General features: G+C 33.8%; 1 protein-coding gene across 2 annotated transcripts in view; it reads left to right on the top strand.

The window, feature by feature from the left end:
- Positions 1–21,913, top strand: part of LOC118735653 (sodium/hydrogen exchanger 9B1) — a 55,958-nt gene that overhangs the window by 16,518 nt on the left and 17,527 nt on the right. The window contains exons 1-3 of one of the 2 annotated variants that reach the window (XM_036465539.1): positions 14,947–15,339; positions 15,664–16,035; positions 18,966–19,104. In XM_036465539.1, the coding sequence (XP_036321432.1) occupies positions 15,316–15,339; positions 15,664–16,035; positions 18,966–19,104 (535 nt within the window). In that variant the 5' untranslated portion in view covers positions 14,947–15,315. Of the gene's footprint in view, positions 1–14,946; positions 15,340–15,663; positions 16,036–18,965; positions 19,105–21,913 lie in introns of those variants that run through there. The other variant, XM_036465540.1, reaches the window with a different exon arrangement.

Genomic DNA, 21,913 nt, shown 5'->3' on the forward strand with positions numbered 1-21,913 from the left:
TAAATAGAATTTGGACGTAGTTTTTCTGATGAAAAAGAATGCGCGCATTATTTCTTTCCAACCATCACTATTAAATTCGTTATTTACATCTAGCGTTACAACCAGACAGTATTCTTTCGTGACAACCAGCCAACTTTTGTTTTTAATCGCTTTTTCCCTATGAACTTTGCCAGTTCGATGGCATCAGTCGCTGAGCGCCTTTTCCTAAAGCCAAAGTTATATGTGTCTCTCTACTTAAGCTTCAAGTCAGTTTTTAATTATCTGCTCGAACAGCTACCCCATGCAAAATTTAGACAGGTTCAACAGCATTTGGTCCTTCCAATGTGTTCGATTGCACCCAGATTCCGGTGCCTACCCATGAGTGCCGAGTGGAGTAGAAGGAACTTTTTACCAGAGCCCAATCCCCCATACGTAAGTCATGTCCAAGCTTGCTTTGTTTTTTTTTAATATGTCCGAATCATGAAAAAGCTCATAGAGTTCATCATTCCATCTTCTTATGTACTCGTAAGCGGGATCATAGGTCTTTCGTAGACTAGTACTTTCTCATCCTTGTTCGACTTTGTGTACGAAATAAAAGAAAGAAAAGAAAGATTTTGTTGGTCACCCAACCACGCCTAACGCAGCGATGCGAAGTTATTGGAAGATGAGAGCCATTTTCCAAGGTTCTCGGCTCCTTGTTGTGACTGCAGCTTTCCGCCTTCAAACTTTCGCTTAATAAAAAAATTCCAAACTACAGCACCCTGTAGTGTCAAAATCTACAAATTTGTACAAAAGCACCAATCGTGTGATTTAGCCATAAGTGTTAGGCAAAGTTACTCCTCCAACTTGTGGTGTAGGATTTGATGTTGTAACACAGATGAAGGAACAAACAGAACGCGATGCCGAGCCGAGCGGCTCCGAGCGAAGCGAGACGTCTATGTTTCGGCGCCACATAAAATGAACGGGCATCATGAGGGAATTTAAAGGCTCGATTCTTATCCTTAGAGGGCCCTTTGGATTAGATTTTGGTAAAGGAATGAAGATCCTACTCGGCCTTAAGACTGGTTTTCACTGTGTCATATTTTGACGCCAAAATTTGGCGACACATTTTGACACGACTTAATCTCCTTTATCCATACCTTTACCGATGATATTATGGGCCGGCAAAAACTGAGAGATAGCCGATTTCGCAGCGCATGTACACGACTAAAGACCTATCCTGATCCAAATCAATCGATAAACCGCTTTTTGTACCCATTTGACAATGTATTTTCTCTTATTTGACGACAATTTGACATAGTGAAAACCAGACCTTACTAGTTGGTTATACCTTTTTGAAGAAAATATTTCTTGAAAAATAAGCCGTGTCATTAAGGTGTTGATAATTCAGCAACCAAGTGTTATTATGTAATATATCACATGAAATCATATATTTCTATGTTTGAGAAGTATTTAACACCAAACTAGCAATTACTGTTATAATTGAAAGTTTCCATAAAAAAAAAGTTTTAAGAAAGCCATCAACTCATAACTGTAAGAACGTGCCGCGATCAAATTCGTTGAATTAAACGGCTTGCTCAGCAGATATTTTAGAAAGTACGAATCAGTTTTGAGTTCATTGGATATTTCTAAATAAGAATAAAACTGCCGGTTAATTTATCACAATTTTAAAATATGCCGTTTTCGCGTAAAACATTCCTTCTTCGACCACTGTACGGCACTCACATATTGACAAGATGTTGTTTTTTTATTTTTTATATTTGCCTATAATAGCATAGTATATTCTTTAACAAAAACCCAAGTTTCAATCTTTGTGCAACATTAAAAAAAAAAAATTCGATTTTTTAGAAATATTTTGAGTATGCAGTTTTGTAGCTCATTAATTTTCAGTATTATAAAGTGCAAGTTTAAAGTAGCTCCGACTTTTTTGTTGGCGATGTCGGCCATTTTCTTGCATACAAAGTATGTTCGACGATTTTTTGTATATAACGAAAATGAGCAAGACCTCCGACAAAAAAAAAAAAAAATCCCAAAAATTTACGGTAAGTCGGAGCTACTTTGAACTTGCACTTAATTGCACTAAAAATGAATGCGCTACAAAACTGTATACTCAAAATATTTCTAAAAAATCTAATTAAAAAGCTCGAAATTTTTACGAAAGTTTGTTGACTTTTTTCAAAAAGTTGCACAAAGTTTGAATCCTGGGTTTATTGGGTTTTTATTAAGGAATATACTATCTTTTTATAAACAACTAATTAAAATTAAAAAATATTAAGATAAATGCTCAATTCTTGTCAATATATATGTGAGTGTGGTAAAGTTATGATAAGTAACCATATAACATACAAATGTATATTCACAATCCGAGGTTGTTGTTTAATTTATTTACTGCTGTTGTCAACTCTTCATTTATATAAAAATTATATCATCGTATCAATTCTGCAGACATACATATGTATGTACATATAATGCATAACACACGAGAATTGAGTAAGTAAAAAAGTTAATAAATCGAAAGGAAAACGCATCACTAAAGCTACTAAAAGCCAAGTAAATAATGCGTGCGATACTCAATTATCACCAACAATTAACACAATTCAAATTACATATTCAGGGTATTCATCTAAATGCGTAAATGCCTCGTAACAGTGTAAACCTCGCAAATAAACTGGTTTTCCATACAAAATTAAGCAAATTTTCGAGGTTTATGTGATCACGATTTACGCGATTTACGCGTTTAGATGGATTGCCCTAGTCTTTGTTTTTTTTTGAGATATTTACAAATTCCTACGTTTTTCAGATAACAATCCAATATTGCTTTAAAATATTTGCAAGAGTCATAAATTGGACGCTTTTTTTAGTAAACAATTTGAGGCTATACATACATATATACATACAGATATATCTACAATATGTACATATACATATTTAATATCGATATGATGATTGTGATAATCAATTTTGAACATATCGATTTTGATAGACAAATACGTTACCGATACTTTATGTTTAGCATTTAACTATGTTGACCAACATAAATTGATAGTTATTGAATAGTAAATAATGTGCGATAATCAGCTAAACAATCTATAGGCGTTGAAAGCACATGCTAATAAAGAGATCCGTAGGATTCTATAAAAAATTTATTGTTAAACTCCAATTAAATTGCTAATCAGGCACATCTGCGTACATTGTTCTGTTATATTCTTTAAAGATTTTTATTCTTCGCGTTTAACCAATAAAAACTTGTTTAAGTTATAATAAGATGGCAATTCAAAGTATGCTCAGCGTAGCCTGATGTATCCTCCGGACAATGCTTCTGGAGTTTTTTTTTCGGTTTTCCTCGGATTGTATACAACAGTCATTCTCTCTCGCTGTTGAAAAATTAGCTCAGCTGGCATTTACTTACTTACTAAGCTTACTGGAGTAGCCCAAAAGTGCACTTTTGGTACCTGACATAGATTAAAACGTAACTGAGCCAATTTGGCATGCTGCAGGTAAGCTATGATACTGACTCACTAAGCCAGGATTATGTAAGCGTTTTTCTGTGTATTTTTTTCGAAGTTCCAGAGTCTACCGACGCATTGCCATTAGGCGAAGGGTCGCTAGATCACACATGGGCATTCGACTATGGAGCTGTTCATTGAATACATTAGAAATGGCCTCGGTTGAGGAACCTCGGTAGAGTTCCAGTGCCGGTCTTCTTCTTAACAGCATAGGTTGTTAACTGGCAATGTGTGAGGTGCATTAGAGGTAGTCAAGGGTGTTTACCTCTGCATTTGATGTCAACTAACTAAGAACTACTAAAGAAAACAATTTTGTAGCTAACTACAAGTTTTATATTTTATAGAAATCCCGCAAAAAACGTAACTACAAGTTGTTTATTTTTTATCAATTGATAATTTTTTCTGTAGGGCATGTACATATATGCACTCACATATACATACTCAGATGTGAACATTCAAAAACGTGCGTGCTAAATTTTTGTACGAAAATGTTATATTTAAATACGAACATTTTGAAACGATAATCAAATATAAAGTAATCATTTTTAATATGCATTATTTCCCTCAGTGTACATAGTATAGCATTGAGTGTTTCTGAAGGAATAATACCGCCGTCGGTAGCCATAATACCAAGGAACTTCAGACTCGGAAGCTATCGGCCAATACTATACTCTCTCTAAGTAAACTCAGTACACTATCCTAGGAGATTGTAATAGAAAGTAAAGTAGTATTCGAGTTGTATGCGATGTTACTCTGAATCTGCGCACTTGCTGCAGAGACTGGGGGATCAATTGGTATTTAGGTGTCATATTTGACACAAACAAGTGCCTCGGCATTGTTGACATCGAATTAATTTTGATTTTTTACCAATTAAAGCGGTGGGTTTCCGCGCTTGATCAATTAGGGCAACTGTGATATGTATTTACATATATGTAGTATGTATGTATGTATGTACACCCGTTTTTTGTGACTGAAATATTTACGTATGCATGGGATAAAATCATTTTGAAAGTAATTTGAACGTAAATTCAGTTGCGTATTTTTTCACCCCGAAAAATAACTGATCTACATACGTATATATTACATAAGTATGTACATATGTCTGAAGATATTTGCATATACCGAAAACAATTCCGATATTCATGCACATTACACCGCACCGGAAAAATGTTCGAAACACATTTCTGAGTTAATACCACACTAATGTCAGCATATTAAAGCTCACCAAAAATCATTAAAATTTTTCTAATGAAGTATTTCGATTCGAATTTTTGTTTTTTTTTTGCCTGGAGTAGGCAGTTTTTTTTGTTATAAAGTTCATTGAGCTGAAGTACCCCGTTGTAGTACTTACGTATCAATTCTCAGTTGCTACCATCATAATGTCAGCAAGTTAAAGCTCACAAAAAATCATTAAAGCTTTGCTAAGGAAGTACATATTTTGATTATCTTAGTAGAACTATTTAAAGAAAAAAAATATATTGCCGAATGTACGTGTTACCGAAAAATGTTAAATGGCGACCCCTAGGTTTGCTTGGAATTCGCCTTGACAAAAAAATGTTTAGTTTAAGATTGTATGACGAATTTTATTTTTTTTCCTTGTATGTTGGTGCAGTCTAATGTGCATACAATCAGCGCCAAAAATATGCATACCAAATTTTTCCATTTTTTATAAAAATATAGTTCATTCAACATCAAAAATCACAAGAATATTCTTATATTTTTTTAAACAGAATTCGGTGAAAATACAAGAAATTTTTATCGAAATTTTCAATCATTAAATTTTAAGTGATTAAATTTTAAAGTGATATTTTCAATCGCTAAAACTTACCGATGATTTTTGAGTCAATAAATGTTACCTTCGATAAAAATACAAAAAATTTATTCTTGTGATTTTAGCTGTGGAATGAACTATATTTCTATAAATTATAATACGAAAAATTTGGTATGCAAAATATAAATAAATAAAAAATCGACGGTAATTTTTAGCGATTGTAAATTCACTTTAAAATTTAAATCGAATTTAATAATAGAAAATTGCGATGAAAATTTCATGGTATTTCTTGCACTTAACACGAGTTCGTATATTTTTGACGCTGACTGTATATATGTAAATATGTACGCCTGTTACGAATGACATCGTCAATTAATCAGGAAAATATTTGTAGCACGAACTTTTTTCGTATTTATGTACATATATGTATACATAGCTAATGACAGTAGCAGCGGCTTTGCACAAGCCCGTGTCACCCGCGAGCTTATGAATGATGACGCCTCGCGCAAGGCATCACGTGCGGCGCATCTTGAAAAAGCACTGATTAATTAGCATTCATTGTGAGTTTACGCGCCGCAAAATGTCAACAAATTACCGCATAACTACATAAGTGCATACACACATTTGCACATACATATACATTAGGGTGCAGCACTCTACACCAAAAGAAAATATATATATAAAAATCCGTGATGTTTTTCCATCGGAAATATTAATATTTTTGCAAATTTAAAACTTTCGCCAAAATATTTCAGAAAAATATTAAATTTTTAGTGAGCTGGACCTATTTAAAAACACCTGCAAATACCAATTTTTTTTTATAAATAACATTAGATTTTTAAAAAACAATTTTGGAAGAAATCACCTCAGACGATAGAAGATTTGAGCTTAAAAGATCTGCATAAAAGAATATGATTTTTGAGTGATTTTCCAATCGGTGTAGCTTACATAAATCTTAATATTCTTCCGCCAAAGTCTTAAAATATAATTGATTGTATAATTCCGGTGAAAAAACCGCAAGTGTTTTTTGTTTGTGATGCACCCTAATATGGTACATAGATACATATGTGAAGTATATAAAACACTAACTCTGCGAAAAAAAAAATATGAAAAGTGAAAAATGGATTCGTAACAATTTACGAGGAACATCGTAAAAATGCAAAATAGCGATTTTTTACGAAAATTTGTAATATTAAATTGAAAACGTAATGTAGAAATCGAGAGTAAAAAAAAACCAATCAAATAAAGTCCCACGAGTTACGTAAGTTAAATAAAAATAGATTTTTACTCGCTTTTAGGCAAGGTTGTGAAAGCACCAAAAACGGCTATGGCCACAGGCTCGAAGGCGAGAAGCGCGAAAATATGGCTTACGTGCCACGCTTACAAATTTATGGCAAAAGACTCGATAAAAATCTGGCACTGTACTTACATGCATACATATGTATGATTTTATGTACATAAATATGTACCTACTTCATACTCAGCATATACATTGTTCGCTTCACTAGTTGGGCTTTAAGTACCCTGACGGAAATAAGTGAGTTTTTTTTTAATCAACTAATTGAAAGACTTCTTTTTAAAACAAATGCAATGAGTAAATATTTCGAATTTTTATACTCTTTTTGCTAAAAAAAAAAAAAAAACCAAAAAAAAATGTGTGTCTTGGAAGTATGAAAAAGCATCTGTGAAGTCCAGAACGCAAGCGTATTCAAACGAAACATACTGACTTTCAAGTTGTTTAAGCAAATTTCATTTTAAAGTAGTTGAAAATACATGCGGGAAAATGAGTTTGTTGCAGGTCAAATAGTGGGAATTTCAATTAGTTATCATTGAAAATAAAGTGGTTTATAAATTACTTTCAAACTAATTCAATTTCCTGCAGGGTAGTCAGTCAATAAGTCAATACCGCTAACTACTTGTTGTATGAAGTTAATTTTAATAATATCGGCTTGACAGGGATTGTCAGTGTGTTCATTTTACAGACACAAGTACGTACATATGTATGTACATACATCTGTACATTTGTTTTCAAGTACATTCGTCCCTTTGACAATTAATTTACTGACAAGTATACAGTTTAAATATTTACGAATATTTATCTACAAGACCGACAGTTAATTGTAAAACTTATATTTGAGTTGACAGACATGCTAATTTAGGGGGTTGTTAAAACAAAAACAATTGTTAAGTAGTGGAGTAAAATTAAGTGAGAATGACATAAATATGTACATAAAAATTAACATTACTAAAACTTAATTGCCACTTGTAAAGACGTAGTAGCTCGTACATTTTCGAAACACACACAAATAATAATAATAATAATAATAATAATAATAATAACAATAACTTATTTCAGTTGATATAAATTTTGTATAAGTAAATTATTTAAATCACTTGAAGTGACGTTTTTACGCGCTCACAGCTGCCACAAACAAAGTACCAAAGTAGACAATACAACTTATAAGATTGCCATAACTTAACAATAAAGCGATAAACATTTGTTGAATATCAATTAAGTAAAAAAATAATAATAACAATAACAAATGCGAACATCTACAGCTAAGCCGGAATGTTGAGCGTCTTTTCATGCGAGAGGCGTTGAAAATATGTCACATCCGCCAGTCAGCTGTCAAGTTTGTTGTCAGTGAAATCTTTTACGCTGTGAATAGCACTTTTTGCTCAAGAAGGCTAGGGTAGATTTGGTGTTACTGTTTTAGCGAGCGAGAAATGCCAATTTGTAGAAAATAAAAACAAGTACATATATGTAAGTAATTTCGTTCACAGAATTTACAGCGGTTTCGGATTGTACACACGACAGAATTGTAATTCTATTGGAATGGAATGAAATTGAATTGTTGGCGGCCGAAAAACACAAAAAGCAAATTTTTCCAAGCACCCAAGCAGTATTGCCCTTTGTACTTAAGGCCAATAGATAGGAGTGGGAATTCATTGCTCGTTCTTTCAGTTCGTTACTTGAACACCGTAGTATCTTGGCATCTATACAAGTTCTAGCTCATTCTATATTGTAACAGAGTTCAGAGTTTAGCCGCCAACTTAAATTCCTGGACTAACTTTGAAGAGGAGCGAGCGGTTTTCAGGGTTTTTAGAGCAGCTTGGCTATCACTGCAGATCCTGATTTTATGTCCGCGCCGCCTTTCGCCAATTATCCAGTCTATGAATATCAATATTGCAAAGACTCCCGATTGAAAGACCGTTGCTACCCTGTAGGGAAACGAACTAGTGCGGAACTGGTACGGTTCTAGTGCGTTTGGAACCATGACTAGTAAGCGTTAATTCTCTTTTGCATGCTAGCGACTGGCGAATTTAACATTGCAATGTCCTAGGAAGTGTCAATTGTCCCCCGTTGTATCCCTTTGGCCCTAGTTCCGAGCCAGTTCCAAATTCGACAGATGAGATCTAGTTCGATCTGCATCCCCTTTTCTTGAGTTCTAAACCAGTTCCTAATTCGTCAGATGAGATCTAGTTCGATCTGCATCCATTTTTTATAGTTCCCAACCTGTTATAAATTCCTGTATTAAATTCGATCGGTTGAAGGAAGGACAATACCATCACAAATGTTTAAACGCATTTATTAAAAATTTATAAACCACATTAGTAGTAGTAGTAGTATTAAACTTAAGTAGTAAGTAAAAAACGAGAGTGCGTTCTGCTTAAAAGTAAAAATATTAGTTCACTTTGTCTTACTTGTCTAAATTTAAGCATATTGATTTTTAAGTAACTTCAGTTCTTTTTAAGCTTATATGTATATGAAGTACTTTGAAAGTTTTTGTCGTACTTAATGTAAATAAGATATACAGTCAGTCAATAAAGTTTAGGTACAGCGAAGTTTTTACAATACCGGCAACTATTGTTTAAATATTTTATTTTTCCCTAATTTAATTTATAAAAATATGGTTAATTCTACACCAAAAACCCCAAAAATCATAGTTCCAAACCTTATGCAAAATTAAAGAAAACTCTGCAAATTTCCAACCAAATATTGCAATTTACACCATTAATATTTAGCAATTTTTTTTTTTGTTGTTTGGTAAGTTCTAGCTTCCTCATACTTGCACTTCATTGTACCAAAATTGAATGGGCTGAAAAACTGCAAACTCAACTTTTTTCTAGAGAGCGTAAATAGAAAGTGGATTATTTTAATGAAATTTTGCAGAATTTTCTTAAATTTTGCACAATGTTTGGAACTCTGATTTTTGGGGATTTTGTTGTAGAATTGGCCATATTTTTATAAAAAAATTACCGAAAACTAAAATATTTTAAAAATAGTTGCCCGTATTGTAAAAAATTCGTTGTACCTAAACTTTATTGACAGACTATATTAAGGTAGTTGTGCTGGATTGCATAAAAAAAATAATTTGCCTTTTCTTAAAAAAAAAAAAAGCTGTGGTGGCTTACATTTTTAAATAAATTTAGTGAGAAAGTGGTAATTATTTTGACACTTTTTTTAATGACTCTTTTTCGGCAACTGCATTGCCTTTCTCAATTGTCCTTCAGGATCTTGGCCTTTGTTTATGGAATCACTAAGTATAATGATTATTGAGCAATTCAAAAACTATAACAGCGTGATTACCGACGTATCCTTATGAGAGGTAGCCGCACCCTTATAAAAGGAATAAGACCCAAACTTTTCAGGTCAAATTTTCAGTAGGTTGCGTCTGTATGGTCTTTTCAATTGTATAAATTATCATTATTTTTAAGTGGAAAAATAAAGCTTTAAATTAATGATAATCTCTGCGCGAAAAAATAAAAATCATAAAATAATCATTATTTGTAATCCCAAAAATAAAAATCAAATAATAATTATTTCCGTTTGAGCGAAAAAATAAAACTCAATAATAATTCATAAAATAATGATTAAATTCTGATTTAAATTATTTTACTCATAATGATTACCTTCCCTGCTTTTAAAATTTAAAATAAAATAGTTTAGTGAAAGTAGCACATTTCATTGCTTTTGGGCCGGGGGGGGGACTAGTTACTATCGGCCTGGTTCGTTTTTGGCGAAAAAGAACTAGTACTGAAATAGAAATCTGGTTCACTAGTTCATGTTTTCCCTACAGGGTATTGCACCCAAAGCGGTAAAGCATCTGAAGTTACCGTCCAGATGCCATTCAGCTCCAGTTCCGTTTTCAGTCGTTGAGCCTTGAGCCTACGGTATAGAAAGCTTTCACCGAACTTCCCAAAAGAGTGTCAGGATGTCTCCATGGTTCCCTTCTGGGAAATCTAACGACAGCCCGCTTAACACAGACATCGTTGTCTTGACCATGCTTCTGCGCCACCATACCAAAGCAGAGTACGTGACGATTGGCCTGACTTAAGCTATGTATACCCAAAATACCATAGCCGGTCTCAGAGCCCAGGTCTTGCTAAGGGTTCTTCGACACGCTCCAAAAACTTTCAGCGCTTGATTTATCTTCAGCTCGACGTGAGCTTTCCATGTCAGCTTCGTATTTAGAGATATTTCATATCCACGGTAAGAGTTGGGTTTACGCCTCTTAGCACTGGAAGGTTGGGACCTTCTTTTCCGCGTAAACGAGACTAGGGTTGTCTTGCTGGGATTGACTGCAAGACCCTGCAGAATGCACCATTCATCAGTCTTACTCAGGGTTCTCTGTGTCTTAACACAAACCTCCCTGGGAGATTTACCTGATCACCGTGCACAAACATCATCCGCGTTAGTTTGCATGTGAACGAAGTCTGGCATTTCCAATAGTAGGGAGTCGACTACCAAACACCACAAGTCGGGTGTCTGGACGCAAAGCACGTAGAGTCAAAAGCGGTGTTGTCAAACGCCTCCTCAATATCAACAAAGACTCCCATTGTCCACTCACCTGCTTCCAGGGCTATTCGCCAAAATCCTTGATCTAATGTACTTATCGACCGTGAGCTCAAGACTTTTCAGCATGAAGGATGTCAGGCTGATGGGCCTGAAGCTTCTGCAAGCGCATAGTCTTTGCCTGGTTTGGGAATGAATACTACCCTGATTTTTGTCCAAAGAGTGGGAACGTGGCCAAATGCCAGAGAGGTCCTAAGCGCTCTTATAGAGCCCACATAAGCCTGCCTCCCCCACACTTTAGCATATCATACCGCTATTATCATACCGATTTGATTCAAATTGATCGAACGGCTATCGAGGTACACATATCGTCGTCTAAAGTACAAAACCGCGCATCGTCATTCTGCAAAACCGCGTAACTGACATTGGCTGCCAAAAATTGGGTTTGCTCACACAAGCTCTTGGCTCCATCCTTATCCATTCGTCCTGAAATATACTTGCCAGAAATGCGATTGCTTTATAAAAAAAAAGAAAACCATTTTGAAATATGGGCGATTTTACGCTACGCCCATTTTACAAAAATTTATAATATTCTTATTTTCCGCCTAAAGATCATTGTAAATATGAATTTTAAGTAAAAACGTTTCAGTAGTTACTAAAATATCTCATTTGATATCTTTAAAAAAATCAGTTTCTTAAGAATTTCAGGATTTTCAAAATCGTTGCAGGATTTTGTATAAAAAAAAATTAACGAAACATTTTTATAAGTTTTAAGTTAATTAAAACTTTTTTTTTAATTTTGATTTTTCTTTTATATATTTTCTTTGTAGCTCTTTCTTTCTGTTTCTTTGTATACTCGAATAACTTTTGAAACGAGTTCAGAACCATTTTCGTAACTATAAATTGTGAAATTTTTGGAATTTTGCATAACGTTCGGTTTTTTGATGAAATTGTTCCAAAACTAGAAATCTCTAGGAAATTTCAGGCCCTTCTTGAAGATCGAGCTCTCAGGAATGCAGGGAAGCTATAACCAGCCAAATGTGAAGATCTGGTACACAGATGGATCCAAGCCGGGAAAATGGGAAAACTGGGGCTGACATATTTGGGCCGAATTTTAAAAAATATACACCAATGGGTAGCCCCGCCACCAAAGCGGAGATTCGTGCAATAGAAATCTGCGGAACGACTTTCCGACCTATAAGTTTCACCTCTTTTTTTATGTTGAAGGTAATGGTGAATATAGAAAAAAATCAGAGTAAAGGTATGCCTTCAAGGAGGGGTTCCATATCCTCTTCTGTGTACCTTAGTAGTAGATGAACTCCTTCAGCTTCCCCCTGACAATGGTATCCGCTGTTCAGTCGCCAGCGAAGTGAATAATTTGGGACTAATCGTAGAGATCATACTTCTGTGGAAGACACATGTGGATGCGACCACCTCTAGGGCCACGAAAGCTTTAATGATGTAGAAATATCTGGCAGGAAAGTCCTAATGAGCTACTGTCTTCCCGAGGTAAGAGTAGCAGACTACAGTAAATAACACAGTCGCTCACCAAGCTACAACTGAAAGTAGTCCTCGAGTCCGAGCTTCTTTATATAAACATAAATTTGGTATCCAAAAGAGCTCTAATGAGCTTTGGTAGATAAGGATTTGGGAAAGGACAGGTTGGCTTTGCCACATGGCGCTCAATGTTGTCTTATCATATTATATAAAATCACCGTTAGTTATTGAGTGCATTGAGCAACTTCATTGGTAGGAACAACAACACCCAGTTAGCATGGGTACCTGGCCACAAGAGAATAGAGGGTAATGAGACAGCGGACTGTCTCGCAAGAGATAAAGCAGCCATCACTCAATTGGCGCCGAGCCCTTCCTAGTCGTATGTCCCAATACTATCAAGGAGGTACCTAGGACGAAGAGAAACGTATTGGGGGGCCTTAACTGGCACGGCTCGGTAGAACTACGCCATGCAAAGACTTTTTGGTATAACAGGGAAAAGATTTCCGCACCTAATTAGCGTCCCAAAAGACGTAGACCCCCAAACTGTATTTTCTCTGATACCTTTCCTTTCCGGCTTTGATAAATTTTGCAATACCTAAATCTCGACAGTAGGGGTATTCCCTTAAACTAGAAAATTGTCGAAAGCCGCAGAACTCTGTGTGGAATGTTCAAATTCAAGATAAAAACGCTTAAATAAGAAATGTACTCGTTTCGTAGTTTTCTCTCCTAGAGAACCTCGAAACTAACGTAAATGATTTTTTTTTTGTGCAGCAATACTCCTGTAGCAGCTGGATGCATTTCCGCATCAAAAAAGAAAAATTTTAATATCTGTTTTTATTTACAGTCGAGGGTATTTTTTTGACATTGTAAAAATTGTATATTAATTAACACAAATCTCCAGCGTACAGATATTCTCAAAAAACAATCTTACGAGTATAAACAAAGTTAATTTTCAGCTGAATTAACATAATTAATATTCAGTTAAAACTGTCCTACAAAGGCAGGAGCAACAGCGTTAATGAGACGACGGAATTTTACGCACGTGACAATATTTTTTGCTACGCAGAGTACAAAAGAAGAAAGAAAACAAGCACAAAAAAAAGAAAATACATATAAAATAAACGAAACAAAAGTGGGGAAAAAGCGAGGAAAAATTAAAACTAAGAAGGAAACTAATAAAAAGAGTAGTTTAAACTACGTTGAGAAAGACAGGCAAAATATAAACAATAAAAAATCGGCAATTAAATAAAATTAACTGCAAAATCGTTTAAACAGAATGACAAAATCGAGCGAGAGATGAGCCTTAGGAGAGCATAAGAAATAGAGTGGCAAAGAGTTATAGCAGCAGCAGCGCACAGTGGGCAATTAATTGAATTTAATGTTCATAATTCACTGGAGCCTTCATTTCTTAACCAATTCGATTAGATATTATTTTTTTAATGAAAGCTAATAAAATTTGCAAGAGACTAGTTGAGCCCAATTATTGATTTTTTATTTGTTTCTATTAAATTTTTTAGTGCAAAGTGCAGAAAAAGTGCCAATTTTGAAGAAGATCGATTCTCCTGTTCCAGTTAATAAATGTTACATAATAAAAGCTAGTCGAAAACAATTGTAGGGTTCTCACAAAATGAAAGAAAAATAAAAATAAATTAATTTTAAATGTGATAAAAAATTTTTACCAACGTTTTTTTTGTGTTTGGTTTCTATTTAAATTTTGGGTATGCAGTTTTATAGACCAATAAATTTTAGTATAGCAAAGTGCAAATTGCAAGAGGCTGAGGGTTCGCGTTGATTTTTAATAATACAACAAACGCTTTTATTTCCCATTTAGCATGATGATGTGCTCGAAATTTTAGCAAAAAAATTATTAAAAATCAACGCGAACTCTTAGCCACTTGCAACTTGCACTAAAATTGAATGATCTATAAAACTGAATACCCAAAATTTGTGTAAAAACCAAAACCAAAAAAAACTTTGGTAACAATTTTTTAGAACATTTCAAATTATAATTTTTTTATTTTTTTCCCGTTTTGGGAGAACCACACAATTCTTTTCAACTAGTTTTTATTATGTAACATTTCTTAACTGGAGCAGGAGAATCAATCTTCTTCAAAATTTGCACTTTTTCTCCATTTTGCACTAAAAAATTTGATATAAACAAATAAAAAATCAAAAATTGGGCTCAAATAGTCTCTTGCAAATTTTATTAGCTTTTATTAAAAACAAAAAAATAAAATAAAAAACAAATTTCTTGAGAAATGAAGGCTCCAGTGAATTATGAACATTTATTGACCACTGTGCAGCGGTGTGAGCAAGCGCCTTAAAGGCCCAATGAGAAAACGTCAAAGCCGTTAATTTGCAATGAGACAAGCAAGAAAAAAAAAATGCGATCAAATCAGATGAGCAGCGAATAAGTACAAAACTCTTACTCGATATTGCGAGATATACAAATATTCACACACAAATTGAAGCTAATTAATGCTAGCACTTTTCGTAATCAAACCAGACACATACGAGTACGAGTACCAACAATATCAAATAGAAGTGCTAAATAACTTGAAAATACTTTGCAGTACTTTAGTAATTCCAACGCAAATGTGAAGTTATGTACTTTGAGTAGCATTGCTTACAGCCTATGACATTTCGCTATTAAACGGTGAACACAACGGATCATAAGATCAATCAACGTTTGACCGATCAATCAGTGACAGCAACGGCAATCTTCATACTAAATAAGTACATACTTATAAAAGGGATTAACAGCAATGCGTTCGGATATTTATCACATCGTAAGTGAACGTGGATGGCTAAAAATGTTAAAAAAAAAAAAAAATACAAAAACTGCGTGATTGTTAAAAAATAGAACTAGGTTTTTCAGATTTTTTGCAAGTGAAAGAACTCATAAATTTGCTGCAATGAAAAAAAAAAAAGAATTTTGTGAACTGTGCACGATTTTGGTATTCATGACGCGTCACGCTAAACGGTTAAAATACATACATACATACTTACATTCGTTGGAGTAATTTGAGTTAGTTTCGAATAGATTACGAAAAAAAAATTCCAAAAAATTATTCGGCTTTATTTTAACTTTTACCACGTTCTGTGTCTTACAGAATCCCAAAAGTATGAATGAACGCGCCGAAACGGTGCCAGATGTCCTGGTCAATGGCCAAGTGAATGGCACTGTCGTATTATCAACAGCAGCACCAGCAAGCGATGGGCATGCTGGCGTACCCACACTCAACAAGAGCAATAGTCTTGCAAGTGTTAATCATAGCAATACAGGCATTTCAGTGCCGATACCAATGGCGCCCAATCAGGTCAATCATTTTGGCAATGGTGGCTCTTTCAAGAATACCATCGTTATCGATAGTCAACCGAAACGTAAGGTTAGCATTGCCTCTGAGCCGGCGAGCGAGGTGCGTAGCACAGGTGCTTACGACAATCCAGTATTTGAACAAAATCCACAACGTAAAATATCACAGGTGAGTGTAAATTTTTTTATTTAACAATCTGTCGAACTAACTACCTTAAATACATTAATACACGAAAAGATTTATAATCATATAAATTAGCTAATAAAATTCCATAGTCCAATGCTAAGTCAATATGCCGTCAACACGCTAATAAGCATTTTATTCGGTCCACTGTGTTGTTGTTGGGCGCGCGGGAATGTCCAAATATGATTAGCGGCTATTTTTTGTTGGTTGCAAATCACTTGGCAAACATTGTAAATCAAAGCTTCACTAACGAAAAGATTAGCTGTTATTACTTTATTATAGATTTGGATTTTTTTTGTGTACCTACTCATTCGTGGTGTTAGATAAGCTGCTATAGCTTCGCACTAACTGTGAATTTAGTAAACCACGTGACGGAGGTAGGGACGGAGGAATGGCCCCGTCAGAATGGGTACTTTGCGTACGTTCCGCTCAAGGATGAAACTGACAGTTGAGTAGACTGTGTGTATTTGCATAGAGAGCGTCAGATTGGCAACCCTTGCGTCGACGGACCCAACGAACGTTGGCCAACACTCAACTTTTGACGCCCGTAAGTCCGTCACTGCTGATAGTTGTATAACCCCGCGTTTACACAAGACAAGACCAATGAGAATATGCACTTAATTTACGCATTGTTTGAGTAAAGTAGGCATCCAGACAATAAACTCTCTTCGAACAGCCAGAGACAGTGATGAATACATCAAGAGAAGTGGGAATAAATTAGTAAAGAAATGTCAATGTTTTGCTATTGTATCTGAAAAATTGACTTGTGTAAACCCCAAGTACACGGCGATAAGGAACAGCTGATTTTTATTTGCAGACGCAACACCTTCATTGTGGCGTATCTCCACGGTACGTACGCCACTTCCTTCGCATACTTTTCCGTTATTGACATACAAGTACCCATTCTGACGGGCCTAGAAGGTAGCGTGCTCGTAGTGGAATCTTGACCCTGGAGTTTCCATTCTTCTTTAGAGTGTTTTCCTTGACGACGATTTTATAGGCAATTTTAGAGGCGATTAGTTGGTTCAAAAGTTGACTGCCCGCCAACTTCATTGGAGGCGATTATTAGAAAGACCGTTCACACCAGGCGATTGTTGCTTTAAAAAAAAAAAAGTTGCCCGTAAAATCGCCTGATGTAACACCGTATAAATACGATTTTTTTTATTCCCTTAGAGACTTTGAAGAGAGTGAACAACATAGAATAAAAAAACTGAGTGTATGTAGTTCCTACGCGTAGAAGAAGTGTGTTTTTTATGACTAGCTTTATTTTTAACCGACTTCAAAACGGGAGAAGGTTATCAATTTCTCGGAATATTTTTTTTTTGTTTTTATGTATGTTACCGCATAACTTTGGACCAAGTTAACCGATTACTATAATTATTTTTTTTTTTAGAGGAAAGGCGTTACGCCAGGGGTGGTCCTATACTAATTTGGTTTAGATCATGGTCATGAAGAGATTAAAGATAATCTTAAATTTTTATATGAGAATTGAATTGAATTTCTATTTTTTATAACAAACTACTTAATTTTCTTACATTTAATTATTTGAAAATTAGCTAAGTTTTAACCTTAATCTCAATTTTTTTTTTTTGCAAAAACAGAAGTACATACTTCTTTGTATTTATATCAGACTAGGAGTGCCAATTACTGTCGGAATTCGACCGTTTCTCTATTTTTTAAGACTCTTGGAGAGGTTTTCTAACTTGGCACATCGTTTAACTTTTAAGGTACAAAATTACTTACCGAGAAATCTCCTGCTTTGGAACTGAAAAGTGATTAATATTTTTTAAATAATTTAAATTTTTAAAATTCGATAACTTGACTAATTTCGATAATTCAAACATTTATATATCTGATAAATAAAGGTACATGGATAACTTGATAAACTTTGAATAATAAATTTCGATAACGTGGTTAGTTTTAATTGATACATATTTTTCAGGAGCTATCGACAAATTTCGATAACTCTTTACACTCCAGTAACACGCTAAAATTCGATAAGCAGTGATAACTCGATAAACGTATATAACCTTTAAATTTCGATAACTCGATAAGTTTTGAAAATACCATAAAACTTTGAATCGATAAACCGACAAATTTCGATAACAACCAAAAAAGTTCGATGAAGCAATAAACAACGATAACTCGAAAATTTTAAAGAACTCTGTACATTACAGCAACTCGATAAATTTCGTTAACTCGATAAATTTCGATAAATAATAATAATGCTCGATAAATATTGATTATTCAATAAGTATCTAAAAAATAATCATTAACTTGATAAATTTTCGATAAACCGATACATTTTTATAACTCGATAATTATCGGTACATTTTGACAACTAAGTTTCTGCGTCTCGATAAATTTCGATAACTCAATTAACATTGATCAATTTCAATACGATCCGATAAATTTCAATGTCTATTAACTACGGTGATAGGAAACTTGATGGCTTTCGATAAATAAATTTCTGATGACTGTATACATTTCGATTCTTATCGAAATATTACAATGCATTGCTTACCCTTTCGGTTACCTTAATTCCTATGTTCATATGTTATTTATGTATTCTCATTGTTTTCATCTTCAAATTTTACCTTCGTCATTTTTTTCTTCATCTTCACATTTATTCTTATTACAAAGTTGCATTTCAAATCCGAAGTAAAACAAAATGCAAAAACAACTCAAATTAAACAAGTTGCAACAACAATTATACATAAATACAAACATTTTAAACTACGATTTTGGCCGAACCATAAAAACTCTCCTCATCTACAGAAAAATCCCCTTGCAAAAGTGTTCATGAAATCGGTTCGGTAGAATCGCCAAACGAAGGCTAAAAAAAAAATTATGTTAGCGTATTAATATATACCACATATGGTTCTCATTCTAATTTTTTCTAAATTATATTTCAGACTTCTACACATTCTCATACGGAAATTGGACCTACTCGAAAAAAGAGTATTCTGGTTAATTCAACAGCCAGTGCAACACCATTACCACTACCAATTGGACATGACAATGAATCAGATCGAGGATCTTTACACAGTTATGGTGAGTGTTGGCGCAGAGTCATTTGTCATTAACGAAATAATACAATTAGCGTTTTTGTTTTGCGAAATATTGTTTACATTTATATTGCTTGGTGCTAATTTTTTGCAAATCCTTACTTCACGTGAAGGTCTAAAATCCAGATTTTTGGAAAAAAAAATATAAAAAAGAAAATAGCATTTCATAAATCATTTGCCATTATTCACTGTTGGGATCAGTGATCTGCCAGCAAGCCACTTGATGAATTCTCTGCGAACTCAAGTTACTAAATTCAATTAAGTACATTTGCGTTGGGGTCAGTGACATTCGTGTTTTTCAAATTACGTTATTGTGAACGAAATGATCTCCACTTTTTTACAGAATTCAGTAGTTCAATAAGCCACATGGGCATTGCGAATAATTAACTCTTTCTTTCTTGTTACTTACATATGTATGTACATTAGACTGCATCACCAAAAAAAACTGCAGTTTTTCCGCCGGGATTGCAAAATTGGTTATATTTTAAGAAGCCCACCAAAATATTTCGGAAAAATATTAAGAAGAAAACACCTCCAAAAATGGAGTTTTTTATGAATAAAAATGGTTTCTTAAAAAACTTTTTGAAAAAAGTCCCCTCAGATGACAAAACAGATTAAGCTTAAAAAATCTGCATAAAAATATTTAAAAATCTTTTCAACGGAATCGTAAGAACGAGATTTTTGATGCTGTTTTTTTACTTTTTTCAAAGATTGATTTACGAAAACCTTGAATAACTGGGCCAAAACTATTCTGATTTAGACTTAAGGGATCTCAGTGGAAAGGTATTTTCACACTGTTTTTATTTCTGTCCAAAAAACAGTCATTCGTATCCCAATTTTTTATTTTTCAAATACCAACACATCTTAATTCAACTTTGAATAACGTTCGTTCATCCTACCTTTCTCTGTCATCCTTTGAAGGAGTTTATTAGCAAAGAAATAAAAACGATGAGAAAAAACCTTTCCAATGATACCTCTTAAGTCTAAATCGGAAGAGTTTAGGCTGTGTTATTAAAGTTTTTCTTATACGAATCTTTGAAAAAAGTTCAAAAACAGCATCAAAAATCTCATTATTACGATTCCGTTAAAATTTTTATTAAATATTTTTATGCAATTTTTTTAAGCTAAAACCGTTTTGACATTTGAGGGTTTTTTTTTCAAAAAAAACTTTTAAATTATTTTTATTCATATAAAATTCCATTTTTAGAGGTATTTTCAAATCGGTCCAGCTCACTTAAAACTTAATATTTTTCAGAAATATTTTGGTAGACGTCTTAAAATATAAAAAATTTTATAATTCCAATGGAAAAATAGCACCGATTTTTTTTTGTATAGGGAGTGATGCAGTCTAATGTACATATGTACAATAGGGCGGGTCGAAAATCTAATTTTTCTCAGATCCCTTGGTAATAGTGAAAATATATTGTATCATGAAGTCAACAACAAGCCTGCAAAATATTAGTATTTTATTTTAGTTGTAAGAGCCCGCGCATCGACCGCAAAGTGACCCACAGCACACTAGTCGAATAAGACCAATTCTTGTTAAAAATTCTGGGATCGGCAAAATGGTTTGGTGCATATTATTAGATAATGAATCCGTTTAAACAAAAGATAAAGTCAAATTTCATTTCTCGCAGCCCTTTAGCTTATCGTTAATCTCAAGATTATCTGCTTTCAATAAAATTTGAATTGTTCTCTTGATAATTGCACTGGATTATACTCAAAAGATGTAAAGAACAGAATTGCTGGCGTGCTGGCATGTCGCTGGTTCCAAATATTCTAATCTTTTTTTAATATTAGCTATAGTTTGCGAATTTTTGCAAATATAGGGACAATTTCGGTAACTCTAATAGAAAAGCCATTATTTTCCATCATCGTGGAAAAATTTTGTTTATGCAAATGGGTCTGGAAACATTGGACAGGCACAACCTCTAGAAACACTAATTGGTTTGCTTATATTTATGCATACAATATAAAAATTGCAAATATAAGAAAATAACACAAAACTTTGTTCAAAATTTTTTTTTGTTTTAAAATAATTTGTTTATAATCTGAGCGATTTTAATCATATTATTATCAAAAATCGGTAGCATTAAGTCTCGCCTTCAATTTGGTAATTATTAAGTACCGATCGAGTAACATTTACCAAAGTTATATGGAAAAATTTAAGTGGATCTCCAGCTTTTTTCTAAAAAAATTTCTCTTAAATTGTATAAATAACTTTTAAATGAAAGAGCCGGATTACGGAAAAGGGTGTTAGGGAGTGACTTGTTTCGTTCAAGCTAAATGCAAAGCAATATCGTCCAATTGGAGAGTCCTCAAAAGGATTTCCCAGGATATGTTAAATACTATTGCATTTACCTACAGTCACTTTTTCACATCATGGAATTAACTAAAATATTTATGTATATCTAAACACTTATTGCACGTCCTCTACTTTCATATAACGGCAGAATTAGAGACCGCGAACAATTTTCAAGACTGCATAAATGGACTTAAAATGGGCGTTTCTCACCCTAATTGTATTATGTTAATGTATATAAATACTTATATACTTGAAACTACTATTAACTTATCAAACGATTCGTAATCTTTGACAATACATGTTTGACTTCATTCACCACAATCTTGAAAACTGACCAAATCGGCCCATGGCCCACTTAATATTATATAAACATCCGAAAACATTAGAACGTTTGAAATATATCTTGCCTCACTTTTTTGAATTTTTCACTTGGTTGCTGAAGCAATGAAGAATTGAAAATTCATAAAGGAAAATTATAGTTTTTGTGAGT

The sequence above is a fragment of the Rhagoletis pomonella genome, unplaced genomic scaffold (assembly GCF_013731165.1).
Source record: "Rhagoletis pomonella isolate Grant_MI unplaced genomic scaffold, Rhpom_1.0 Rhpom_scaffold_00003, whole genome shotgun sequence".
In the NCBI taxonomy this organism is placed as follows: domain Eukaryota; kingdom Metazoa; phylum Arthropoda; class Insecta; order Diptera; family Tephritidae; genus Rhagoletis; species Rhagoletis pomonella.